Source organism: Mirounga angustirostris, unplaced genomic scaffold (genome assembly GCF_029215605.1).
Source record: "Mirounga angustirostris isolate CCGP_5_RB_7025 unplaced genomic scaffold, mMirAng1.0.hap1 SCAF_4, whole genome shotgun sequence".
Classification (NCBI taxonomy): Eukaryota; Metazoa; Chordata; class Mammalia; order Carnivora; family Phocidae; genus Mirounga; species Mirounga angustirostris.
In genome coordinates, this window is record NW_026991712.1 from 150,397,987 (window position 1) to 150,425,202 (window position 27,216).

Genomic DNA, 27,216 nt, shown 5'->3' on the forward strand with positions numbered 1-27,216 from the left:
CTTGCAATGCCATCCAGGCACCCCTAATATGTTAATGTTTCAATATTTTACACGTCTTCAAAATCACATTTTCGGTCAGTGGGTGGTGACAGGATGAAATTATGTGAAAACTGCAGTATGCTAAAAAATCAGAAGGGAAGCTTAAAGTCATGAACTTGTGGACCAATACCTGCTTATTTTGAGGGTCCAAATGCCTATGGTGATAGAAGCACAGTGGAAGGGGCTTTAGAGACCATGATAATTCATGTCAACCGTCTTAATTAAATTGATTTCAGAAGTGGTTGGAAGAGGAAAAGGAAAGTTGTATGATCAACATTGTTATAGTGGAGATAAAAGTTACCTAGGCTGAATTGGCTTATTCATGTAATAAATATAATTAGTCACTAGGTGCTAGGAATGCAGAGGTGAATAAGGGATGATTTGTCTCCTTCTAATAGCTATCTAGGAGTACCATCATGGAATACAAAATTCTCCCTGACTTCTGGGCCCCTTCTCTGAATCTCTCCAGCATTTCATCTGAACCACTAAATCCAGGCCCCAATTAAATACCAGATTATGTTTCCTGTTTACAGGCCTTGATTTGCCAAACCCAAAATATCCTTAGTATCTTAAGGACAGAAACCATGTCTTATCTTGTCATATATTTAGTAGGCCCTCCTAGATATTGATTGATTGGTAAAAGTCAGAACACAGAAAAAATATTATCTATCATTTAACCTAAATTTGCTCTCTTACACAGCCCTGGAAAATGAATCTTCTCTTTACATTGCTAGAGGAAGAATTTTTGCATTTGATAAGAGATTGGATTAGATATTCTCTGTTATTCCTCCCAGCTAAGATTTATATGAGGTACTTAAAATGAATGTTTATGTTCTTACTAGTGGTGAGAAAAAGCCAATTATCTATTTATGATTATTATCCTTCCAAAAAATTAGTATAAATAATGACCCGATAGTCATTAAACTGTCAGTGCCTCAAAGCCTTTTCATTTGAGTGAAATAAGGAGATAAATTAAGAAGTTAATTGCTTTTTTAAAACTCTGTCTACTAATCATTTGAGACAATTTAACAGTTTACTGTTACTGGGAAGTCCAATAAACCTCAGACAGGTAAGGGATGCTTTTTAGATTAAATCTTCCCAAAATCTCACCTGTGTTTTCTTAAATTTATCTTTAGTTTGGCTGTGTTCTAACATGCATACAGTATTTGCATTTTCACGGAGAGACATTATACCATCCTTTTAGGAAATGATTGATACATACTGATAATATGGATCAGTAGTCATTAAGTGATTTTACCTTTTTACCCTATAATTCCACTGTACAGACTTTTTGTCTTAAGGAAATACTTCTGGTTATTTATCCCAGTATTATTTATAATGATAAAAAACTAGAAAGGAAAATCTAGCTGCAGGTGAATAGTTATGAATATAGCAACATATACATCTACTCAATGGAATATTATTCAAACACTTAAGTAACATGCCAGTTCGATTACTGTTGCATAGAAGGCTAAAAGATTGTATTCATTCATATAGTGATTACCACAAAAAGGAAAAGATATATTTGAACAAAAGACCAATAAAAAATAGACAAATGTGATTAATATTGTGTTAAAAGTTTATGGAACTGTGATACTCTATGTGGAAAACCCAAAAGACTCCACCCCAAAATTGCTAGAACTCATACAGGAATTCAGCAAAGTGGCAGGATATAAAATCAGTGCACAGAAGTCAGTTGCATTTCTATACACTAACAATGAGACAGAAGAAAGAGAAATTAAGGAATCTATGCCATTTACAATTGCACCAAAACCCATCAGATACCTAGGAATAAACCTAACCAAAGAGGTAAAGCATCTGTACTCTGAAAACTGTAGGAACACTCATGAAATAAATTGAGAAAGACACAAAGAAATGGAAAGATGTTCCATGCTCATGGATTGGAAGAACAAATATTGTTAAAATGTCTGTGCTTCCCAGAGCAATCCATACATTCAGTGCAATCCCTATCAAAATACCATCCACATTTTTTAGAGAGCTGGAACAAATAATCCTAAAATTTGTATGGAACCAGAAAAGACCCCAAATAGCCCGAGGAATGTTGAAAAAGAAAACAAAAGCTGGTGGCATCACAATTCCAGACTTCAAGCTATATTACAGAGCTGTAATCATCAAGGCAGTATGGTACTGGCACAAAAACAGAGACATAGATCAATGGAACAGAATAGAGAGCCCAGAAATGGACCCTCAACTCTGTGGTCAACTAATCTTCAACAAGGCAGGAAAGAATACCAGTGGAAAAAAGACAGTCTCTTCAACAAATGGTGTTGGGAAAATTGGACAGCGACATGCAGAAGAATGAAACTGGACCATTTTCTCACACCATACATAGAAATAGACTAAAATGGATGAAAGACCTAAAATGTGAGACAGGAATCCATTAAAATCCTAGAAGAGAACACAGGCAGCAATCTCTTTGACCTTGGCCGCAGCAACTTCTGGCTAGACACATCTCCAAAGAAAAGGGAAACATAGCCAAAAATGAGCTATTGGGACTCCATCAAGATAAAAAGCTTTTGCACAGCAAAGGAAACCGTCAACGAAACCAAAAGACAACCTACAGAATAGGAGAAGATCTTTGCAAACGACATATCAGATAAAGGCCTAGTATCCAAAATCTATAAAGAACTTACCAAACTCAACACCCAAAGAACAAATAATCCAATCCAGAAATGGGCAGAAGACATGAACAGACATATCTGCAAAGAAGACATCCAAATGGCCAACAGACACATGAAAAAGTGCTCAACATCACTCGGCGTCAGGAAAATACAAATCAAAACCATAATGAGATACCACCTCACACCAGTCAGAATGGCTAAAATTAACAAAACAGGAAACAACAAATGTTGGTGAGGATGTGGAGAAAGGGGAACCCTCTTACACTGCTGGTGGGAATGCAAGCTGGTGCAGCCACTCTGGAAAACAGTATGGAGGTTCCTCAAGAAGCTAAAAATAGAGCTACCCTATGATCCAGCAATTGCACTATCAGGTATATACCCCAAAGATACAAATGTAGTGATCCGAAGGAGCGCCTGCACCCCAATGTTTATAGCAGCAATGTCCACAATAGCCAAACTATGGAAAGAGTCCAGATGTCTATCGACAGATGAATGGATAAAGAAGGTGTGGCGTATATATACATGGAATATTACTCATCCATCAAAAAAAAGAAATCTTGCCATTTGCAACGATGTGGATGGAACTAGAGAGTATTATGCTAAGCGAAATAAGTCAATCAGAGAAAGACAATTATATGATTTCACTCATATGTGTAATTTAAGAAACAAAACAGAAGAGCATAGAGGAAGGGAGGGAACAAGACATAATCAGAGAGGGAGACAAACCATAGGAGACTCTTAACCATAGGAAACAAACTGAGGGTTGCTGGAGGGGAGCGGGGTGTGGGTGATGGACATTAAGGAGGGCACATGAGGTAATGAGCACCGGGTGTTATATACAACTGATGAATCACTGAACTCTACCTCTGAAACTAATAATACACTATATGTTAATGAATTGAGTTTAAATTTTAAAAAAGTTTATGGAATTGATGTTACATGCAATTTTTATTTTTTAAGGGACTTACTATCTTTCAAATTTGATATTTATTTCCTGACTGGCTAATAAATGCACATTAATCAAAACTCAAAAGGCATAAAAAGGTATGAAATGAAAAGTCTCGTACTTACCCCTGTCTCGAAGTTACCCTCCCCAGAGGCACTGTTATTTGCCCACCCAGAGATTATCTTATATTTATTAGCAAGCTAACATATACTTAATTTTCCCCAGTTTTACACAAATGGTAAACACTTTATTCAACACACTGCATTTTCCACTAACATTAAATGTTAAAGATATTCCATATCAGTTCATAAAGAACTCTGTTTTGTGGCTAAATATTATCCCTTTAAATTCCATAAGGTACTATAATTTATTTAATAAGATCCTTCCTACACATGGACATCCAACAGTCTGCTACTACAATTCAATAGTAACAGTATACATAGATGATTTCCCACATGAAAATATAGACTAAATTCCCAGATGTAGGAGTGCTAGGTTAAGAGTATGTGTGCATTCTTTTTCTTTTTTTTTTTTTTAAGATTTTATTTATTTATTTGACAGAGAGAATGAGATAGAGAGAGCATGAGAGGGGGGAGGGTCAGAGGGAGAAGCAGGCTCCCCGCTGAGCAGGGAGCCCGATGCGGGACTCGATCCCGGGACCCCAGGATCATGACCTGAGCTGAAGGCAGTCGCTTAACCAACTGAGCCACCCAAGCGCCCTGAGTATGTGTGCATTCTTTAACAGATGAATATAGCAGGGGGGAAGAGAGGCAAACCATAAAATAGACTCTTAACTATAAAGAACAAACTGAGGGTGGGTGGAGAGGAGGTGGGTGAGGAATGGGTTAAATGGGTGATGGGTATTAAGGAGGGCACTTGTGATGGGCACTGGGTGTTGTATGTAAGTAATGAATCACTAAATCCTACACCTGAAACTAATATTACACTGTATGTTAACTAACTGGAATTTAAATAATAATAATTTAAATAACTTGGAAGAAAGAAAAGGGTATGTGTGTGCTGTTAATTTTCATAGATATTGGCAAATTACCCACAAGGGAGTTGGTACCAATTTCACTCTAATAGTGTACAAGTGTGCCTATTTCCCTATAACCTTGCTTTATTAATTTGACATATGAAAAATAGTTTCTTAGTGTAGCTTTATTTTTTTTTAAGTTTATTTATTTAAGCAATCTCTACACCCAGTGTGGGACTGGAACTCACAAACCCAAGATCAAGAGTTGTGTACTCCAACAACTGAGCCAGCGAGGCATCCCTCTTAGTGTAGCTTTCATTAGAAGTTAATTCATTATGAGTTATTTTGAGTATCTTTTCACATGTTTATGAGCCACTACTACTTCCATTTCTGGGAGCTATCTTCATAAATTGTTGATTTTTTCCTTATTGTTGTAAAGAGTTCTTTATATATTAGGGAAGTTAGCCCTTTTTCTGTGCTTTGAAATTCAGAATTTTTTCCCCTGTTTATCATTTATCTTTTGGCCTTGTTAAGCTGTTTTTTACCATATAGAAATAGTCAAAATTATCAATTTTGTCTTTTATGCTTCACTCTGCTCTAGCTATACTAACCTCCTTTTTACCTTTAAAATATGCTAGATACTCTCCAACTTCAAGGTCTTGGTATTTGCTGTTCTTTCTGCCTGGAATTCTCTTCCCAGAGATAATGTGTTTCACCTCCTCCTTCACCTCTTTTGAGTCTTTAACCAAAACCAACAACTTTTCAGTGTGATATGTTCCCTGACTATTTTATGTTGCAGCCTCCCCTTCCCTCCTTTGTTTTTCTGTATCACCTATAGCTCACAGGCTTTAGAGGTATATTTTTATTAGTCTCACAGAGACATTGCAGCTCACCTACACAAATGAAGCAAGTGAGAATTAACATCTTCAATGTGGTCATCACCTCAGGAGAGTAGATATATGCTCCACTGAAGCTGCTATTGCCCAAAATATTTTGGGGACAACTTCTTAAAGAATTGCATTCCAAGACAGCTTAAAGCCTTACAAGGAAAACAGTCCTGTGTCCTGAAAGCAGTGTTTCTCAGTGTGGTCCATCGATCACTTATATCAAAATCACCTGGGTGGGTTGGCAGCTTATTAAAACAGGCAATTTCCTGGGCCTTTCCCCAGATCTACTGAATCAGAATCTCTGAGGGATGGGGCTGAGGAACTTACCTTTTAGAATAAACTCCCTAGGGGCACCAGGGTGGTGCAATTGGTTAAGTGACCAACTCTTGGTTTTGGCTGAGGTCGTGATCTCAGGATCATGAGACCAAGCCCCATGTTGGGCTCCGCGCTCAGTGTGGAGTCTGCTTCAGATTCTCTCTCCCTCTCCCTCTGCCCTTCCTGCTCATGGGCTGGCATGCTCTCTCTCTCAAAATAAATAAATGAATTCATTCATTCATTCATCTTGAAAAAGAATTTTTTTTAACTCCCTAGGTGATTCCTAAGCCATTAACATTTGAAGATCACTGCCTATAAAGTCAGTGTCTCCCAACTTAGTCATGTACCTTGTTTACCTAACTCAGTTTGAATCAGATGTAAGACTATTTCCAAAAATCAAAGCCACCCTCAAAGGACAAAGGGGCATGTGCCAGGGATGCTGAAGGTCATTCCCAGTGGGAACTCCAGAAATGAGGTGACCAGTTGCAGACTCACAGAAATGATGTTGTGGTAGGAGACAAAACTCTTTGGCTGGCCTGATTTTGGTATGCTTAGCAGTGCTAGTAACTTGGTAAGTGTCACTTCACACATTAAAGAACCTTGGCTTATCAGGGAAATTCAAATCAAAACCACACTGAGATACCACCTTACACCAGTTAGAATGGCAAATATTGACAAGGCAAGAAACAACAAATGTTGGACAGGTTGCAGAGAAAGGGGAACCCTCTTACACTGTTGGTGGGAATGCAAGTTGGTACAGCCACTTTAGAAAAGAGTGTGGAGGTTCCTCAAAAAATTAAAAGTAGAGCTACCCTATGACCCAGCAATTGCACTCCTGGGTATTTACCCCAAAGACACAGATGTAGTGAAAAAAAGGGCCATATGCACCCCAATGTTCATAGCAGCAATGTCCGCAATAGCCAAACTGTGGAAAGAGCTGAGATGCCCTTCAACAGAGGAATGGATAAAGAAGATGTGGTCCATATATACAATGGAATATTACTCAGCTATCGGAAAGGATGAATACCCAACTTTTACATCAACATGGATGGGACTGGAGGAGATTATGTTAAGTGAAATAAGTCAAGCAGAGAAAGTCAATTATCATATGGTTTCACTTATTTGTGGAACATAAGGAATAGCATGGAGGACATTAGGAGAAGGAAGAGAAAAATGAAGGGGTGGAAATCAGAGGAGGAGACGAACCATGAGAGACTACGGACTCTGAGAAACAAACTGAGGGTTTTAGAGGGGAGGGGAGAGGGGGGATGGGTTAGCTCAGTGATGGGTATTAAGCCTCCTTAATTGCATGGAGCACTGGGTGTTATACGAAAACAATGAATCATGGAACACTACATCAAAAACTAATGATATACTGTATGGTGACTAACATAACATAATAAAATAAAAAAAAATAAAGAACCTTGGCTTTAATTTTCCTATTAAAGGGAAAAGGGGAAGAACGGAGAATTGTGTGTTGGCTAGATAGGTAGATGATCTCTAGGTTCCTTTCTCTGTCTTATGTTCTGGTTTTTCTGCTGATGATAAAAAAAACCCTCGACACATGAATGAATATGTATAAGTAACTAGGATTATTACTATAGCAAAAGCTGCTAATTTGGTCTGTTTTAAGAGGAAGAGCCTTCTTAATTAAAAAATAGTTATTTTAGTTCTATACCCACTTTTTAATTTTTCTTTTATTAAAGATGAGTTGTTTGGAAAAGCAGATTCTGATTGCATTTAGCTATATAACTGTATTGTGCCTATAATATCCACTTTTAAATGTGTAAAGTTTGTAGTATCACAGCTGCAGCATCATGTATTTTCTTATTTTCCAAATATTAATACTTGCCCTTTTATTCTCTAAATGAATATAAAACCAGCGACTATATTTTTTAGTCAACAGTTCTTACTATGCAAAGTATCAGTGTTGGCCCATAGATAAAAGCTATCATTTTAATCCTGAAAGTAGTTGTGATAAAAATGTTAAATATTATTATGCAGTTAATAATAAAATAGTACCAATGTTAAGGGCATACCATATTTTGAGCATAATTCTGAGTAAACTTTTTGTATCTTATAAGAATATGTGTTTTAAAAATAAGTGTTATTCCCATTTTGCATCCGAGGCTTCTTTGGAGGTCATATTGAAATGTAATAATCAGGAGGCCTCACACAGTCATTAGCAGTTTTCAGCTTCCATTTTTTATCAGATGTGCCTCCTTTTACATTACCTGGTTTATTGTAGGTAGTCAGTAAATGTTTGTGGACTTTCACCACTCTCCCCCTAATTTGCTGTTTCTTTTAGTATATATTTTATGTTGAAATACAGCTTAATAAAAGTCAGTGACTGGTTTAATTATGACTTTGAAAGAAACTAAAGTATATCCTGTTTTGAATTAAAATGAGATTACTTTTTCCCATATCTGATTTATTAGTAATCCTGGTTTCCATTAGCAAGATAGAAAAGATCTATGCTTCAGAGACTGAAAATTTTACTAATGATTAATATATGCTAGCCATTAGATGTTCTGCTTGTTTTTCTCCCCAAACTTCAGATTAAAAGATAAGATCGTATCTTTCTAATTTTAGATGTCTAATAATAAGAACTGGTGAATAGGGCGCCTGGGTGGCTCAGTTGGTTAAGCGACTGCCTTCGGCTCAGGTCATGATCCTGGAGTCCCGGGATCGAGTCCCGCATCGGGCTCCCTGCTCAGTGGGAAGCCTGCTTCTCCCTCTGACCCTCCCCCCTCTCATGTGCTCTCTCTCTCTCTCATTCTGTATCAAATAAATAAATAAAATCTTTAAAAAAAAAAACTGGTGAATATGAGCTACTAATTATATTTATAGTTTCTTCAGCAAGGCAGAAGTTTGAGACTTCTCACTCACTAACCCCACCATCACTACTACCACCCAGCTCCCAGGGACCAATGAGTTGCTTTATAGTACCTGATTTGTGATTTGTTTTCTCTTCATTCATTTTCTCAACCCTTCGTTTTTCTTCCCCTTTCTCCCTAACCCCCTTCCTCCCACCTTCGCTTTACCCTCTTAGTGAGGGCGTTTGTTCTTTATCTTTTCAAATTTGTCACTTTAGCTTTTGGTTTTGGGGGTTGATTTGGCAACTTATTTATTCCCTCTTCTCAAATAGATACATGATGAGTAGGTTGTTTCATTTATTTAAATCTTTTATAATTAAAATAACAAAGCCATTTCTCCTTGCCACAGACCAGTTGCCATTGCTTCCCCTTTTGGTTTTGAGATTGCAGGAATCCAATTGCTGTGGAAACCAATTATCCCTTCATGACACCTGATTCTCATGAACACCATATGCAGTTGGACTGACAAGTTTGGTGCTGCCATTAGATGCACCAGCACACTTTTGTTTTTAAAAGGGAAGACAATGCCGCAGTTATGAGAACCACATTTTTTCTCTTGAAACAATTTGTTTTTCCCTTGTCTGTTTTTGTGCTAATGTTTTGAACTGTATGCGGTGAATGATAACTTCGTGCTGTGAATGATGTTGAGAGGAAGAAGCAGAGTCCCCCAAGCCATGAGAAAGATTTGATATCTGCATTGTGAAGTTCTTATAAATTGTAATGGAAGGAACTAATAAGTAGGAATTTTGTAATTTGGGGCTGTCCATTGGCCCTACAGGCTCTCAATGATTATAATTTGAAAATCTCAAAGTAAACATGATTCGGATCTTAGGAAGATTAATTTAGATTAATTAAAATTTTAACAAAGTCTCTCTTTGATTAGAACAAATTGTTAGTTAAGGCCACTAGGAAGCATCAACTGGCTGCGGGATCCCTGTGTATTTCTCAGCTACTTCCAAAACATTAGAATGACTTGCCAATACCTGGCAAAAAACTGATCACTTTGTTGTTTTTTATAATTAATTGAGCAGCTAATGTACCTTTGAAGGCTCTATCTCTCTTGAATATGTTTTATGAAGTTTTGAAATTTGTGTTGTATATTAATTTAAACCTAATAAGATACCTATATTTTCATAATTATTTTTCCTTCTAGCTCATTTTCATAAAAAGACAATTTGGGAAGTACACAATTTCTGGGCAAAATTACCTTGAAATTGAATTCTTTAAGCCATTAAGCTAGCCAGTCTGCCTGCCTACCTGCCTCCATCTCTCTTTCTTTCCTTCATTTTTTGGGGATATCCTGTTTAGGTAGTATTTAATATCACTTGTGAGGCTAGTACTGTGATGGGCATCTACTGTGTGATATCCACTTAATCCATTGGTGTGAAAGCAACAAGGACTTATTTTCTCCCTTTTGTAGGGAATGACATTCCAACTGTTTTTTGACATCTTTAAATTCAGAGGTCAACAGTGATCAAATCAGGATCAAGATAGACTTCAAATATTTTCGTAAGAGCAGAAAGAAAAATGAGATCCTAACTTTCTAGTGTTCTGATCTACACATCTCTATTGATGAGTTAAAGCTATATGGGTATGAAATTTGGTACCAGAGGCTTAGGCTGCTTGAGCACCTTTTATCGTGTAATAGTTCTGGAATGTGAAGATCTGAATTTTCATGGGAGCACTGATATGGCCAACAATGGATTTCTTAGGGCCTTGTCATTTCAAATTGCCATGAGGTCTGGTTATTGCTGCTCTAAATGTAAATATGAAACCGCCTCCCAATGAACTTATTGCGGTGGTGCTAACTTGTCTTGACACTCTTGCTGACAGTTCTAGTGGCCCTTAACATGGTCTACTTTTGTAGTCACAGCACAGGTTTTATGGAGAATTCAGCCTAAATTTCTGGAATGAATTTCTATAGACAAGAGATATATTGGCTTTAAAAATTAAGAGGTTTGATTCTGTTTTGAATTTGGTTATCAAATGAATCTGAGCACATGACATTTTCATGCCGTTTGTCTTTTCAAATAGGTTTACCTTCTAATGCATGTGACAACAGGATTTTGCTCATCAGCTAGAACATACATTTCGGAGGAGTTGTTACCTAAAATATTATCATAAGGCATAAGAAAACACACGATTTAAGTTGCCTTTCATGAACATAATTAAGAATTAATAAGCCAGTACCAGTGGCTAGTCCCCAGAATTTCCACTGTTTTGCCTTTTGTGACCTGTGTTATTAAAAGTCCATTATTTTTACAGACTTTATTAAATTGGATCTTATTAAAGCATTCTATATTTGCATTTGGTCTTTCATAATTCATTATTATTATGACATTTACTTTTTACCATCAGATCTGAAAACATATCATAAGCTACCCTTTTCTCTTGAAAGAAATGCTAATTTCAAACAGTCCTCTAATAGAAGAGAAAAGCTTTATCAGTTTTTTCATTTATTCCAGATCGTGTTAAGAATACTAATGCTAGACTTCAGTATGCTAATATCTCTGAGCTTTTTTTGGTAAAAGCTTAGAATTATTATTTTTATCCCATGGTAAGTATGAAACCAGAAGACCTGCTACTACTGGAGAAAACACAATTCTAAAGTACAATTCTTGATTCTAAAGACTTGTGAAAATGTTGCTAAATCCTGTTTAGACTAGGATGCTGCCAGTCAATTTAACTTTGTACCATACAATATTTGTCCTATTTAAGAAATTATTTTCTCTTAAAATTCAGTTTGTTTGTTTTTCTCATAGTCTAGGTCAATATAGCTTGAAACGTTTAAGACTAAGAATCCTACGCTGTCAGCCCCAGACACCATTTAGGGTGTGCTGCCTGCCTTTCTATATGGTAGTCATTTCTATATCATTTAAGATGCAGTTGAAAACTCAATGTAGCAAGATTTTATATATTGATATCAGACAGGCTATCTAATTATTACTAACATAATTAGTAAAATAGTGAGTTTTCTGTTGGGGTACTAGTAAATTTATTAAACTCTGAAATGAAATTTACTTTGGCTTTTGTCTCATTTTAGATTTCTGACAATGTGCAACAGACATTTTGGCAGTGTTGTTGCACAAACCATTCGGACTCAAAAAACAGATCAGTTTCCACTTTTTCTGATTATTATGGGAAAGCGATCATCTAATGAAGTGTTAAATGTGATACAAGGTAAAGTACATGTCACAAGGGGAGTAGAGTGTCTTCTTGTGTATGTGATAACATTATAATATTTACCATCAAAGTTGACTGTAATTCTCTATATGAGTGCACATCTTTGTATTTTCAAACATAGAATATCCTAAAGAAGAACATCTTCAAAAAATATAGGATCTATGAAAAATAAAATATGCTGCATGAAAATCTAACAGAAATTTCTTAATAAAGTTGCACAGCCCTTTGGACAGAGCATAATCATGTTAAATGTTCAGAATTGCTAAGTTCTCTAAACTAGCAATCAAGTCATAATCAGTTGTCAAATATGACATTTCTTATACATGTATTGATTTCTTTCTGTAATGTTGATTAGTTGAAAGAAATGCTTAACTTCAGTTATCTAGAAAATCCAGTGACTGGATATTGCAAATTAATTGTTCACACAGTTGTAGTTGTTTCCCCTTAATTGTGTGAATTTGTGTCTAGGATGCAGCGCTAAGGCGTGAAGCTATAGGAAGCCTATGAATGTAATTGCATTATATATTCTTTACAAACAAAAAACGTGAATTTTTTTTACTATTACTGATAAACACCAAGGATTATTATAAAATATTACCTTATTTATAGCACAACTTAAATTGAAAACAGTATATCTTTTCTATGCCCCAGGGAAAAAGATGTTTCAAGGGCCCCAGGCTAAAGCTTGTGTTTGAGATACTTTATTTTTACAAACCCTATTTAAGTCAAAAGTTGTATAGCAGATAATATGATGGGGGTGTGTGATGTAAATTCTAGTGCCTTTAAAACTCAAAATAAAACCTCTGGTATTTTATGTTTGCTCTGTAACTAGAACATTGAGTTTCATAAACAGTGCTAAAGAAGATCTGCAGGGGGAATGAATTGCATAGGGTAAATGGATAATGAAAATAATATTTCATTCCTGTTTTCCCTGTCAGAGGCAATATTATAATAGTGGTTCTCAAAATATGGTCCGTGGTTCTGGAGGTCCTCTAGACCCTTTCAGTGGATCCATGAGGTCAAATTATTTTCATGACAGTAAAAAGACTTTTCCATTTTTTTACTGTGTTGACATTTGCACTGGTGGCACAAAATCAGTGTTGTGTAAAACTATTGGCACCTTCACACAATCAAGGTCATGACCAAAACTATACCAGTAGTCGTATTCTTTACCTCCATTTTGTGCAATTAAAAAATTATTTTATTAAATTTTAACCCTTTTTATAGTTTGTGTGATACAATAAGAGGTATGGAGAATGCGTTTCTGCTGCATTTCAGAGTACAAAGGTAGTCTCAAAGAAAAGCACTTGTGTGGTTGCTTGAGCTGAACTACTAGTCATTTTTTCTTAGAGAACATCACTTTTACTTGAAAATAACTGACAGACAAACTATACTTAGATAGCCTGGGTATTTGGCAAACATTTTCTACAGAATGAACAAAGTGAGTCTATCACTTCAAGAAAAGAGAACTGACAGTACTTGTTGCCAATGATAAAATTTGAGCTTTTAGGCAAAATGTTATATCCTCCACCATAAGATTGACAGCTTAAATAATTTTCTGATGACATCAGCTGTAATGTTAATATGATTTTTTTGATATCATATAGTTATGTCAACATTGAAGATAAATGCTTAAGTTAGTAAACCAATATTTTCCACATGACCAGTGCATGATGTTATAAAATAATGCACAGGTAAAAGATCCATTCAAAGAGTGAGATAGGTCAGTGGATCTTAATATAGCAAAGTACAAAAAGTTCATTAATGGTTTCAAATTCTTCACATACTTGAAGAAACTTCCACTTGTCAGTTTGGGTGTATCAAAGAATATTTATAATTATTTATTACAATACTCCTCCCTTTTTCAACTATATATCTATGTGAGGCCAGATTTGCTTCATAAATTTCAGCTAAGGCATAAGACAACATATTGTAACTGGTTTAATATAGAAGTGGATGTGAGAATCCGGTTATGTTCTCTTAAGCCAGACGTTAAAAACATTTGCAAAAATGTGAAAACAATACCATTCTTCTCACTAGACTTTTCCCTATGGAACATAGAGCCATTTTTCATAAAAATCTTGTATTTATAAACATGTAATGGGTTTAGTATTGTTACTTTTAATGAATTGATAAATATGTTTTAAGTATTTCAGCTTTAATTTCTAACACAGTAAATGTTGATAAAAATAACCCACATAAAACTTATTTCAGGATCTCAGTAGTTGCTAAGGGTGTAAACAAGTTCTAAAAACAGAAGTTTGAAAACCACTGCAGTTCGTCTCCCCCTCCGATTTCCCCCCCTTCTTAACCATGAGAGACTATGAACTCTGAGAAACAAACTGAGGGTTCTAGAGGGGAGGGGGATGGGGGGATGGGTTAGCCTGGTGATGGGTATTAAAGAGGGCACGTACTGAATGGAGCACTGGGTGTTACACGCAAACAATGAATCATGGAACACTACATCAAAAACTAATGATGTAATGTATGTGATTAACATAACATAATAAAGGAAAAAAAAAGAATTTAAACAATAAAAAAAAAAAGAAAGAAAGGGAAACTCAAAGATTTGCCCAGTATCCAAATCTACATTGAAGGTACTCCTAAACTTTTTGCCATTTGTTATATCTATTCATAATAACTACCAGTGATCGTGTGTCCTATATACAGAGGTAGTATTATCTTCATTTTACTGTGAAGGGAATTGATCCTTAGAGAGCTATAGTCAGTCACTCATTCACTTATTTATTCATTTACTAAGTGAATATTTATTAAGCCCTTGTCACATGCTAGGCAATTTCTAGGTACTAGAGATCATATAGTTTGTAAGTAGCGGAACTAGAGTTAGAACTATGACTACAAAACTAGTTCTGCTTTCTCAGTACCATGATTTTTTTTGTTAAGGACCACACATGCTCCCTAACATGCTGCCAGTGGTCATAAGGAAAATTGAGAAACAGACCATTGAAAGACAATGTTAGTCCAGCCCTACTCCAAAATAACACTAACAAGGATACTACTTGTCCTATTTCATCAATGGGACAGGAAGACCTCTGCTCAGGCCCTGAAGGAAGATGGGTTCTTTGCCCATAGTCTTGAAAGAAGAGAAGAATTGCTATATCTCTATGGATTTCTCTGTTGTAGATGTATCGAAAGCAAGCAACAGGAGAGTGCATTCAGGAAATAGCATATATCTGCTATAGGCTTGTTATGGCCTTGGACAGGGAATAAAATAGCATTAAGGAAAATCAAACATTTTAATACTCTCATAAAACCAATATAACATTGTATGGTAACTAACTGGAATTAAAATGAAAACTTAAAAATAAATAAATACTCATAAAGTTTATAGTATAGTCATTTGAAAGCAGCTGAAAGAGAAAAATATCAACTGGGCAAAAAAAGAACTCAGTTTTTTTAGAAAATGAATTACTATCTGCTTCACCAAAGAATTTTTAATGATAGGAGATAATTCTAAATAGTGTATTGAGGTGGCAAAGAGAACAGGCTTTTGAGTCACTCATTTAGTTTCAAATTCTTGTCCCACCACTTACTCAGCCTGACCTTGATTGCACAGGCTACTCCAGCTCTCAAGGCCTCATTTTTCCTTCTCTTTAAAGTCAAAATCCTAATGATACCTTCAAAGAATTGTTGTGCAGGTTAAATGAGGTAATATATATAAAGTGCTTAGCCTAATTACTGGCATATAAACAAATGGTAGTTGTTGCTAGTATTTTTAAGTAGATAATGTTTCTGTAACTTGAAAGAACTTTTGATTCTCATTACTTGGACATTGTTCTTCATAGAGCTGAAAATCTTTCTCATTAACAGATGGTTCCTTCAAATCTACTGTATTTGAAATTTCAACTGCCTATACACTGCTTTACTCTTTCACAGTGAACATATGAAACTTTTCAATGAAAATATGAAAGTATTTTAACAGATACTAGCATAGTATGTCATTTTTATTAGACTGTAGCTGTTCCTTACTGATTAATTCTAGAATGATTTTTCCATTTTATAATAACTTCACTAATGTGAAATTTGGCAATCTCCATGTGTTGCTAGGTAACACCACAGTGGATGAGTTAATGATGAGACTCATGGCTGCAATGGAGATCTTCACGGCCCAACAACAGGAAGATATAAAGGATGAGGTAAGATGAAAGGTTAAGTAGACCTTTAATAGGATTTTGATGAAATAATTTGTCAAAAGGAGACACTTGCCTATGTCATGATTGATAAATAAGTATGATGAAGATGCATTTCCAGATTAACCAAGGACTTTTATGCCATTGAGTTTACCTTTCAGTCCATTCTTTTCATGACCCCAAGACCCAACAATTTGTTTAACTTTATGGACATTTATACTTGTTAGATTTGGAGTGGTGGCAGGAGGTCAATTTGCAGGAAATGAATTCTGAAGCATATTTACAAAAGAAATGACAGTCCAGGAAATCCTGTGCACTATGTGGTTTTTTCACTCACTTTCAGGATCCTTTTACTCTTTTAAATATTGAGGTTGATTAGCAATAAACACATTTTACATTTCTGAAGCACTGTGAGAATTAGTAAAAGATCTCCAGAATTCTGAATTTCTCAGTCTCCTGGATATATTCAGTTGGTATAGATGGCATGAGTGTGGAACCTCAAATAAAATAATAATAACAGCAATATTGATCATGACAATAGTACTCAACTCTTACTGAATATTTATAATGTGCGAAGCACTGAGCTAAGCACTTTACATATATTATCTCATGTGATCTCAAAACAACCCCATGAGGTTGTATATGAGTCACACAGAGTTCTGGCAGAAAACACATGGCACTTTCAAACTGGTTTATATGAGAACAATTTAACAAGAGAACTGTTTATAAAGGTAAGGGCAGGGTTTATGGAAGTCAACAGTGGATAGTACCGACTCTAGGGCTAAAGGGAGCCATTACCACCTGTAGGCCTAAAGGCCTTGGAGAGGGTGGTATATCGAGAGGACTATATCTGATAGAGGAATATAGCCAGCGCTTGGTGACCTGTTAGGGAGAAAACCAGGGAATAGCTTTATTTTCCTTCCATACTCTGATCTTCTGCTAATATTACCTACCTAACCTGTATGCTCAAAGGTGAGAGAACCTCCCTGGGCAAAAAGCTAGGTGGAGCATGGATACTGAGGGGCAAATGGGAGATAGTCTAGCATAGATTGGTACTATATTATCTCCACTTTTCAGGTGAGAAAACAGAATCAAAAGGATTAGGGGCGCCTGGGTGGCTCAGTGGTTAAACGTCTGCCTTTGGCTCAGGTCATGATCCCCCAGGGTCCTGGGATCTAGCCCCGCATCGGGCTCCCTGCTCCACGGGAAGCCTGCTTCTCCCTCTCTCACTCCCACTGCTTGTGTTCCCTCTCTCGCTGTGTCTCTCTCTGTCAAATAAATAAATAAAATCTTTAAAAAAAAGGGGTAGTTAAGTTAATTTACCCAAGATCACACAACTAGTAGGACCTATAATAATCTCAAGTAACTATTAGTGCTCTATCAGTCAAAAAATTTCCGGATTTGGAGACTAGCCTAAAGATAAAATATGAAACACATGTTAGCATTTGTTAATTTAAGATGCTCAGTTCACAGGTATTTCTTAAATTGTCCTTCCTAATATTTTTAACTGAAAGAAATCTTTCATGGACAAGTAGGGAGAGTTTGATTTCTGAGCAATGATGAAAAGTTTCCAGCTATAGTGAGTGTTTTCACTATAATACCCATTGGCTATTGCAAGTGGAAAACATGTAGACAATTTTAATATAAGGTAGAACCATTGTATTTTACCTTACTTGCTTGTCTCTTTCTTCTGTTAGACTGAGTTTAAGAGCCAGAGTTGTATCATATTCACATTTATAACTGTATCCTCTAACAGTGTACCTAGGACAAAGTAGCTACTCAGTAAATTTTTATTAAATGACTGAATAAATTAATACTTGGGAAGAATTCATATGAAATAATGTTACTTGAAAAAAATAATTCTTGATTGCAGTGGTGTAAAACCTGATGTGTCCATATTAACAAATATGAAAACTTAGAGTGCTGTAACTAGTTTAGAGTTTTATACACATTAGGTTTCTTTTATTGCGGGAAAAATGATGTTTGTAATTTTCCTTAATAGTCAGTGTTTCATTTACTCAAAGAAAAGGTAATCAGGTATATGGTGGAAAGATGTTTATCTGTTACTCTATAAATTGACAGTGACATTTTGAAATAATGAAGTACTGTACTTACTTAGGAATTTGTAATAATAGGTGTGTTGCCATTCAAGATTACGTTTATCCTGGAATAGAGGCATTGATTGACAATAATTCACTAAACACATTCTTCAGCCATTTAAATCTTGAGTCTCATTAGTACTAGATTTACAGATTATGCTGTATAATAATATGAATGCACAATATTTGCATGCATATTCCCAGTTCATTCTTTCATCTTAATTTGTGTTCCTCGTAATTCATTGGTAAAGAAATTGACTTTAATTCCTTTAATACTGAGCACAAAATTTAATATGAGGGTTACAGGAAAAATCCAAGGCTCCATATTAATTGAAATTTTTATTGAAATTTAACTGCAAGAGGTAAGGATTTCTCTTTGTTTTTAGAGTGTCTTCATGAAAGTTATCATTCAGTGCACAAGTAGAGTTCCTAAGAAAAGCCTTTCTAGGTTCAAAGACTTGTTTTGGATTATGCGTAGATCCTAATGGATTTGGTATCTGCTGAGTATGTGACAAGAAACACTGTCCCTTGTAATTGTGATTTTGCCTTTACTCTTAAAAAAAATTTCCAGTAACACTTTACCTGAAGCTTGCAATGAAAATCAAATTCATAAACAGGTTTGGAGAATGGCTTCCGAGGCCTGAATTTATGTAAACTTAACTTTGGTTCAGTTACATCCATCACTTCAGTGATTCCATTGTATTAGTGCCACCAGGGATACCTATACTATACAGCGTTTTTATTAAATAGAACCAAGCCCAAACATTATACTCTGAATGATTCTTTAATAGCCCAGAATGGACTAACCTTTATATCACTAATTATTCTATTTCTAATCAGGAAGTATACATTACATGAGTCTCTTGTTTTTGATAGAACTGCCAATATAGCTTTATTCACAGACATTTTCATTAGTGGTATTAGTTTGGTTTTTTAAATGTTAACTGAGTATCTATCAAGTATATAGCACTGGGCTCAGTCTTGGGGACAGAGGTACTTTGCCACAATGTAGGCTTATTGGCAAATATCACTACATGATGGTAGCCTGTTTAGAATCAGAACATGTAGACTCTATTTAGAATCAGAACATTTAGAATCTGTTTATGCTTACAGCCTGGTTCCAAACAGTAGATACTTTCTAACATGTAAATAGATTCAGTTATTTTCATATGCCCTATTTTCTTTCGCCATTAGTAATCCAGAAACCTCTGATTACTAAGAGTTTATGATACTTTTAGTTCCTAATCTGTTTATTATTTCATTCATTTCTTTGTTCATCCGTTCAACACTTAACTTATTTAGAATCCTCAGTATCATAGGTGCAAGGATTACTTCTTTCCAGATTTTCTATTTCTTCCTGATTTAGTCTTGTTAGGTTGTATGTTTCAAGGAATTGATCCATTTCTTCTTAAATGATCTAATGTATTTGCATATTGGCATATAATGGTTCATAGTAGTCTCTTACAATCCTTTGTATTTCTGTGCTATGAATTGTAATATCTCCTCTTTCATTTCTGATTTTATTTATTTGAGCCCTCTTTTTTTTCTTGGTCAGTCTAGCGAAAGGCTTGTTAATTTTATCTTTTTTAAAAAATCAGCTCTTAGTTTCATTGATCTTTTCTTCTTTTTGAAATATAATTAATATAAAATGTATTAGTTTCAGGTATACAACATTGATTCAGTAATTCTATATATTATTCAGTGTTCACCATGATAAATGTAGTCACACTGATCTTTTCTATTGTCTTTTAATCTCCATTTCTTTCTGCTCTGATCTTTGTCATTTTTTCCCTTCTGCTAACTTTGGGCTTTGTTCTTTTTCTAGTTCCTTGAGATGTAAAGTTAGATTGTTTATTTGAGATCTTTCTTCTTTCTTGATGTAGGCATTTATCACTATGAGTTTCTTGCTTATAATTTCATTGGCAGTGTCCCATAGGTTTTGGTACATTGTATTTCCATTTTCATTTGTCATAAGGTATTTTTTTATTTCTTCTTTGATTTCTTCTTCGACCCGCTGGTTGTTCAGCATCGTGTTGTTTAAGCTCCACATATTTGTGAATATTCCAGTTGTCTTCTTGTAATTGATTTCTAGTTTCATACCATTTTGGTTGGGAAAAGATTGATATGATTTCAGTCTTCTTAAATTTATTAAGATGTTTTTGTGTGTGCCCTAACATATGGTTTATGTTATGGACAGTGTTCCATGTGTGCTTGAGACAAATGTGTATTCTGTTGCTTTGGATAAAATGTTCTGTATATGTTTGTTAAGTCCACTCTGTCCAGCACATCATTTTATTCAAATGTTTCCTCATTGATTTTCTGTCTGGATGATATATCCATTGATGAAATTGGGGTATTAAAGTCCCCTACTATTATTGTATTGCTGTCTCTTTCTCCCTTTGAGGTCTGTTAATATTTGTTTTCTATATTTAGGTACTCCTATGTTGGGTGCATAAACATTTTAAAAAGGATTCTTCATCCAGTGTTTTTTCTCCATAGTTAGTCCCAGATCACAGAAGATAATAATTTCTCTCATCTTGATTTGTATATTCATTTCATAAATATTTATTGATCTTTTCCTACATACTAGACACTGTGTAAAGCACCAGTACCACAGCTATGTGCAAGATAGATAAGGCCATTGAGCTTACAACACAGCAGTTCCAATATAGTCTATGAAGTAACCAAGTAGATAAAGCCCTGGGAGCACCTAGTCAGAGTGAGCTAGACATGCTGTGTGGGCAACTTGACATACAGCACACAGAAGGGCTCTCATATTCTCCAGGGCCAGCTATGAGGTAGGTAGAACAGGTGAGAATGAAGATAATAATAACAGCCACTCTTCAGGTTCCTGCTACATGCCAGCCATAGGTATTTCTCAGTGTGATTCCTAGACTACCAGAATACTTAGCTACCTACCTAGGATTCCAGGCAGTTAGGTATGACAAGCAATGTAATCAGTTTTGTTAACATTTTCTTTTGTTAACATTGAAATGTAAAATAAATTGTGATATCCCTCCAAATCCCATTTCATTCATCATATCTGTTAAAATTTGTTAGACTGCTCGTGTACAAGAAAGATTGCATTGGATATTTTGTTTAGACAAATTCATTTAACTGGGGCAGTTTACTTTGGCTTCTGAACTTTTATGTCATTCACATGTTATTGTTAAATTTACATTCATTTTTCCTTGCTTAAATTAGTTATATTATATTCTTAATTCCCCAAAATTGATCATGGCTGAAATGTGGTTCATTGAAGCATAAACATAATGATGAAAATAGTATAATATATATTGTAAATCAGTATAACATAGTTCAAACTAATTCAACATTAGTGTAAACATAATTGAGAGAACTCCAGTGCTAGTATAGACGATGCCAGGACAGCTGACTCTAAATGTGATGATTTCATATTAGCTGCCATAAAAAAGAAAAATTTTTTTGATTGAGAGGCAAATATGTGAAAGTTGATTGTATAGGAGAAACAATCCATTTCCCACTAGTGCCACTATTTCTGAGGTTTTTCATAAAAGCATGAAGCTTTCAGAGTTTTTGTTTCATTATTAAATAAAGGCCAGTGACCTATCTTTCTGTTAAATCAATGGATTTTTTTTTTCAGTACAAGAGAAAAATAATACCACTAAAAAAAAAAAAAAATCTTAATTGTGCAAGGCAGAGAAGTGACCAAACCACAGATGAGAAATTGTTTACAAAGTGCATTCCTTGAGGTAAAAATGAATGCAAATCCTACTACTGCCAAAAACTGTAAATTCATCTCCAAAGTTAACAATAAAAAAAATACTCAACAAGACAATAGAATGATTTCCTGGGAAAGTACTTTCTCAAATTACACTGTTGAGTGGCATGCAATGGCAATAGGATGGTTTGTGGAAGAGCAATGACCACATTCTGCATGTTATGCTGCTTTATAGTTAGATTACCACTAAGATGTGCAGAATAAGAATCAGTTTTTAGCATATTGCTATTTGTATGTATACAAGGTAGAAGTAGTCATCACTGTTCATTCTGTTTATCAGTGAGAAATATATATTACAAGAGAAGTTTTTAATTTAATGATTATTTTGCAAACTTTGAGTTAGACTTAAAAAGATGAGGTAGAATTGGTACTGATGACAAACTAACTATATTTCAAAGGACACCATCCAGAAAGTGAAAGGACAGTCCACAGACTGGGAGAAAATCTTCGCAAATCATATATTTGGTAAAGGACTTATATCTAGAATATATAAATAATTCTTACAACTCAATAATAAAAAGACAAATTACCCCCATTTAAAAATGGACAAAGGATCTGAAAAGACATTTCGCCATGGGAGATATACAAATGGCCATTAAGCACATGAAATGATTTTCCACATCATTAGTGATCAAGCAAATGCAAATCAAAACCACAATGAGATAATACTATCCCACACAAACTGCAATGGCTGGAATCAAAAGATAACAGGTGATGGTGAAGATATGGAGAAATCTGAACCCTCGTAGACTGCTGGTGGGAATATAAGATGGAGCAGCTAGGGCGCCTGGGTGGCTCAGATGGTTAAGCGTCTGCCTTTGCCTCAGGTCATGATCTCAGGGTCCTGGGATCGAGTCCCACATCGGGCTCCCTGCTCCTTGGGAGCCTGCTTCTCCCTCTGCCTTTCTCTCTCGCTCTGTCTCTCATGAATAAAAAAAAAAAAAAAGATGGAGCAGCTGCTTTAGAAAACAGTATGGTAGTTCCTCAAATGATTAAACATAGTTACCATATGATCCAGAGTTTACTGATAGTCATGTACCTAAAAGAAGTGAAAAGATATGTCCATACAAAAATCTGTGCATGTGTAGCAGCTTCTTTCTAGATATGTCTCCTGAAGCAAGGGAAACAAAAGCAAAAATAAACTATTGGGACTTTATCAAAATAAAAAGCTTTGGCACAGCAAAGAAAACAATCAACAAAACTAAAAGGCAACCTATGGAATGGGAGAAGATATTTGCATATGACATACCCAGTAAAGGATTAGTATTCAAAATATATAAAAAACTTATCAAACTCAACACCCCCAAAATGAATAATCCAATTTAAAAATGGGCAGAAGACATGAATGGACATTTTTCCAAAGAAGACATACAGATGGCCAATAGACACATGAGAAGATGCTCATCATCACTGATCATCAGGGAAATACAAATCATGACTACAATGAGATATCGCCTCACACCTGTGAGAATGACTAAAATCAACAACACAAGAAACAAATGATGGCAAGGATGTGGAAGAAAGGAACCCTCTTGTGCTGTTGGTGGGAATGCAAACTGGTGCACTCACTCTGGAAAACTGTATGGAGGTTCCTCAAAAAATAAAAATAGAACTACCCTACAATCCAGCAGTTGCACTGCTGGATATTTACCCAAAGAACACAAAAACACAAATTCAAAGGGATACAAGCACTCCTATGTTTATACAGCAGCATTATTTACAATAGCCAAGATATGGAAGCAGCCCACCTGTCCATCCATTGATGAATGGATAAAGAAGAGGTGGTATATATATATATATATATATATATATATATATATATATATATACACACACACACACACACACACAGTGGACTACTATTCAGCCAAAAAAAAGAATGAAATCTTGCCATTTGCAACAACGTGAAAGGAGCTAGAGAGTATTATGCTAAGCAAAATAAGTCAGTCAGAGAAAGACAAATACCATGATTTCATTCACATGTGGAATTTAAGAAATGAAACAAATAAGCAGAGGGAAAAAGGGAGGCAAACCAAGAAACAGACTCTTAACTACAGAAACTTATGGTTACCACAGGGGAGATGGACAGGGGATTGGTCAAATAAGTAATGGGGATTAAGGAGTGCACGAGTTGTGATGGGCAGCAGGTGTATGGAATTATTGAATCACTATATTGTACACCTGAAACTAATATTACACTATATGTTAACTGGAATTTAAATGAAAACATTTAAAAAAAATCTGTGCATGATTTAAAGCAACATTATTCATAATAGCCAAGAGGTGGAAACAACACAAATGTCCATAAAGGAACAAATGGGTTAAAAAAAAAAAAAAGTGACATATGCATACGATGGAATGCTATTCAGCCATAAAAAGGAATGAAGTTCTGATAGATGCTACAATATCAGATAAATCTTGAAAACATTATGCTAAATGAAGTAAGCCAGTCAGGGGAAAAAAAAAAAAAAAACACAATTAGGCAAGAAAAATAAAAGGCATCCAGATTGGAAAGGAGTAAGTGAAATTATCTCTTCAAAAATAATATGATCTTATATGTTGAAAACCCTAAAGATTCCACACAAACTATTAGAGCTGATAAACACATTTGGCAGAGTTACAGGATATAAAAATTAAAAATCAACCAGTTGTATTTATATACACTAACCAGGAAGATTTGAAAATGAAATTTAAAAAACAATTTCACTTATGATTGCATCAAGAATAACAAAATACTTAGAAATACATTTAACCAAGGAGGCCCAAGCCTTGTACACTGAAAACTATAAAATAGTGCTGAAAGAAATTAAGAAGACCCAAATAAATGGAAATACTCCCCTATTCACAGGATTGGAAGACTTAATGTTTAGATGACAACACTATCCAATGCTATCCATAGATGCAGTGCAGTCCTTATCAAAATCCCAAAGGGGTATTTTTTTCAGAAATAGAAAAACCCATTTTAAAATTCATATGGAACATCAAGAAACCCTGAATAGCCAAAACAATCTTGAAAAAGAAAAACAAAGTTCATGGATTCATACTTCACAATTTCAAAACTTACCAAAAACCTACAGTATCAAAACAGTGTGGTACTAGCATAAAGATAGACATGAAGACCAATGGAATAGAAAAGAGAGCCCAGAAATATACAGTTGGTTTTCAACAAAGGCACCAAGACCATTCATGAGGAAGGAACAGTCTCATCCATAAATGGTGCTGGAAAAACTGGATACTCAGACACAAATTGTGAAGTTGAACACAAACCTAGCACTGTATACAAACATTAACTCAAAATGGATCAAAGACCTAAGTTTAAGACCTAAAACTATAAAACTCTTAGAATACAACACAGAGAAAGATCTTCATGACCTTGGATTTGGCATTAGTTTCTTAAATATGACACCAAACGCACAGATAACATAAGAAAAAAACAGGTAAGTTAGGCTTCATAAAAATTAAAAACTTATTGGTGTATAGAAATGCAACAGATTTCTGTACATTGATTTTGTATCCTGCAACTTTACTGAATCCTTGTATCAGTTCTAGTGTTTTTTGGTGGAGTCTTTTGGGTTCTGCGAATAGTGAAAGTTTCACTTCTTCCTTCCCAATTTGGATGCTTTTTATTTCTTTTGATTGTCTTATTGCTGAGGCTAAGGACTTCCAGTACTATGTTAAATAGAAGTGATGAGGGTGGACATCCCTGTCTTGTTCCTGACTGTAGAGGAAACTCTCTCAGTTTTTCCTCATCGAGGATGATATTAGCTATGGGTTTTTCATATATGGCCTTTATTATGTTGATGTATGTTCCCTCTAACCCTACTTTATTGAAGATTTTTATCATGAATCAGTGTTGTACTTTGTCAAATACTTTTTCTGCATCTGTTGAGAGGAACATATGGTTCTTATCTTTTCTTTTATTAATATGGTGTATCACATTGATTGACTTACAAATATTAAACCATCCTTGCAGCCCAGGAGTATCCCACTTGATTGTGGTGAATGATTCTTTTAATGTACTGTTGGATTTGATTTACTAGTATTTTATTGAGATTTTTGCATCCATGTTCATCAGGGATATTGGCCTATAGTTCTCTTTTTTAGTGGAGTCTTTGTTTGGTTTTGGAATCAGGATAATACTGGCCTCATAGAATTAGCTTGGAAGTTTTTCTTCCATTTCTGTTTTTTGGAATAGTTTGAGAAGAACAGATATTAACTCTTCTTTAAATGTTTGGTAGTGGGGCACTTAGGTGGCTCAGTCAGTTAAGCGTCTGTCTTCAGCTCAGGTCATGATCCCAGGGTCCTGGGATCGAGCCCCACGTTGGGCTCCTTGGTCAGCGGGGAGCCTGCTTCTCCTTCTCCCACTGCCTGCCGCTCCCCCTGCTTGTGCTCTCTCTCTCTCTGTCAAATAAATAAAATCTTTGATAAATAAATAAATAAATAAATGTATGTTTGTTTGTTTGGTAGTGGTGCAAGTCGGTTAAGCGTCCAACTCTTGGTTTCAGCTCGGGTGATGATCTCAGGGTAGTGAGATCAAGCCCTGGTTTGGGCTCTGCACTCATCAGGGCGTCTGCTTGGGACTCTCTCTCCCTCTCCCTGAGCCCCTCCCCACTGCTCTCTCTCTTTCTCTCAAATGAATAAATATATCTTTAAAAAAAAAAAAAGTTTGGTAAAATTCCCCTGTGAAGCCATCTAGCCCTGGACATTTGTTTGTTGGGAGATTTTTGATTACTCATTCAATCTCTTTGCTGGTTATCAGTCTGTTCAAGTTTTCTATTATTTCCTGTTTCAGCTTTGGTAGTTGATATGTTTCTAGGAATTTATCCATTTCTTCCAGGTTGTCCAGTTTGTTGCCATATAATTTTTCATAATATTGTCTTATAATTGTTTGTATTTCTGTGGTGTTAATTATTTCTCCTCTCTCATTATCAACAATAGCCAAATTATGGAAAGAGCCCACATATCCATCGACTGATGAATGTATGAAGAAGATGTGGTGTGTGTACACACACACACACACACGCACACACACACACACACTGGAATATTACTCGGCCATCAAAAAGAATGAAATCTTGCTATTGCAACAACATGGATGGAACTAGAGTGTATTAGGCTAAGTGAATTAAGTCAGTCAGAGAAAGACAAATACCATATGATTTCACTCATATGTGGAATTAAGAAACAAAACAGATGAACATAGGGGAAGGAAAAATAAAAGATAAAAACAGAGGGAGACAAACCATAATAGACTCTTAAATGGGATGACTGGGTGGCTCAGTCAGGTAAGCATCTACCTTTGGCTCAGGTCGTGATTCTGGGGTCCTGGGATTGAGCCCCAT

The 27,216-nt window shown here is 35.4% G+C and overlaps 1 protein-coding gene across 2 annotated transcripts in view; it reads left to right on the forward strand.

The window, feature by feature from the left end:
• Positions 1 to 27,216, forward strand: part of FAF1 (Fas associated factor 1) — a 500,825-nt gene that overhangs the window by 394,245 nt on the left and 79,364 nt on the right. For both annotated transcript variants that reach the window (XM_064589173.1, XM_064589174.1), the window contains exons 14-15: positions 11,725 to 11,861; positions 15,933 to 16,021. In XM_064589173.1, coding sequence (XP_064445243.1) covers positions 11,725 to 11,861; positions 15,933 to 16,021 — 226 coding nt within the window. The remainder of the gene's footprint in view (positions 1 to 11,724; positions 11,862 to 15,932; positions 16,022 to 27,216) is intronic.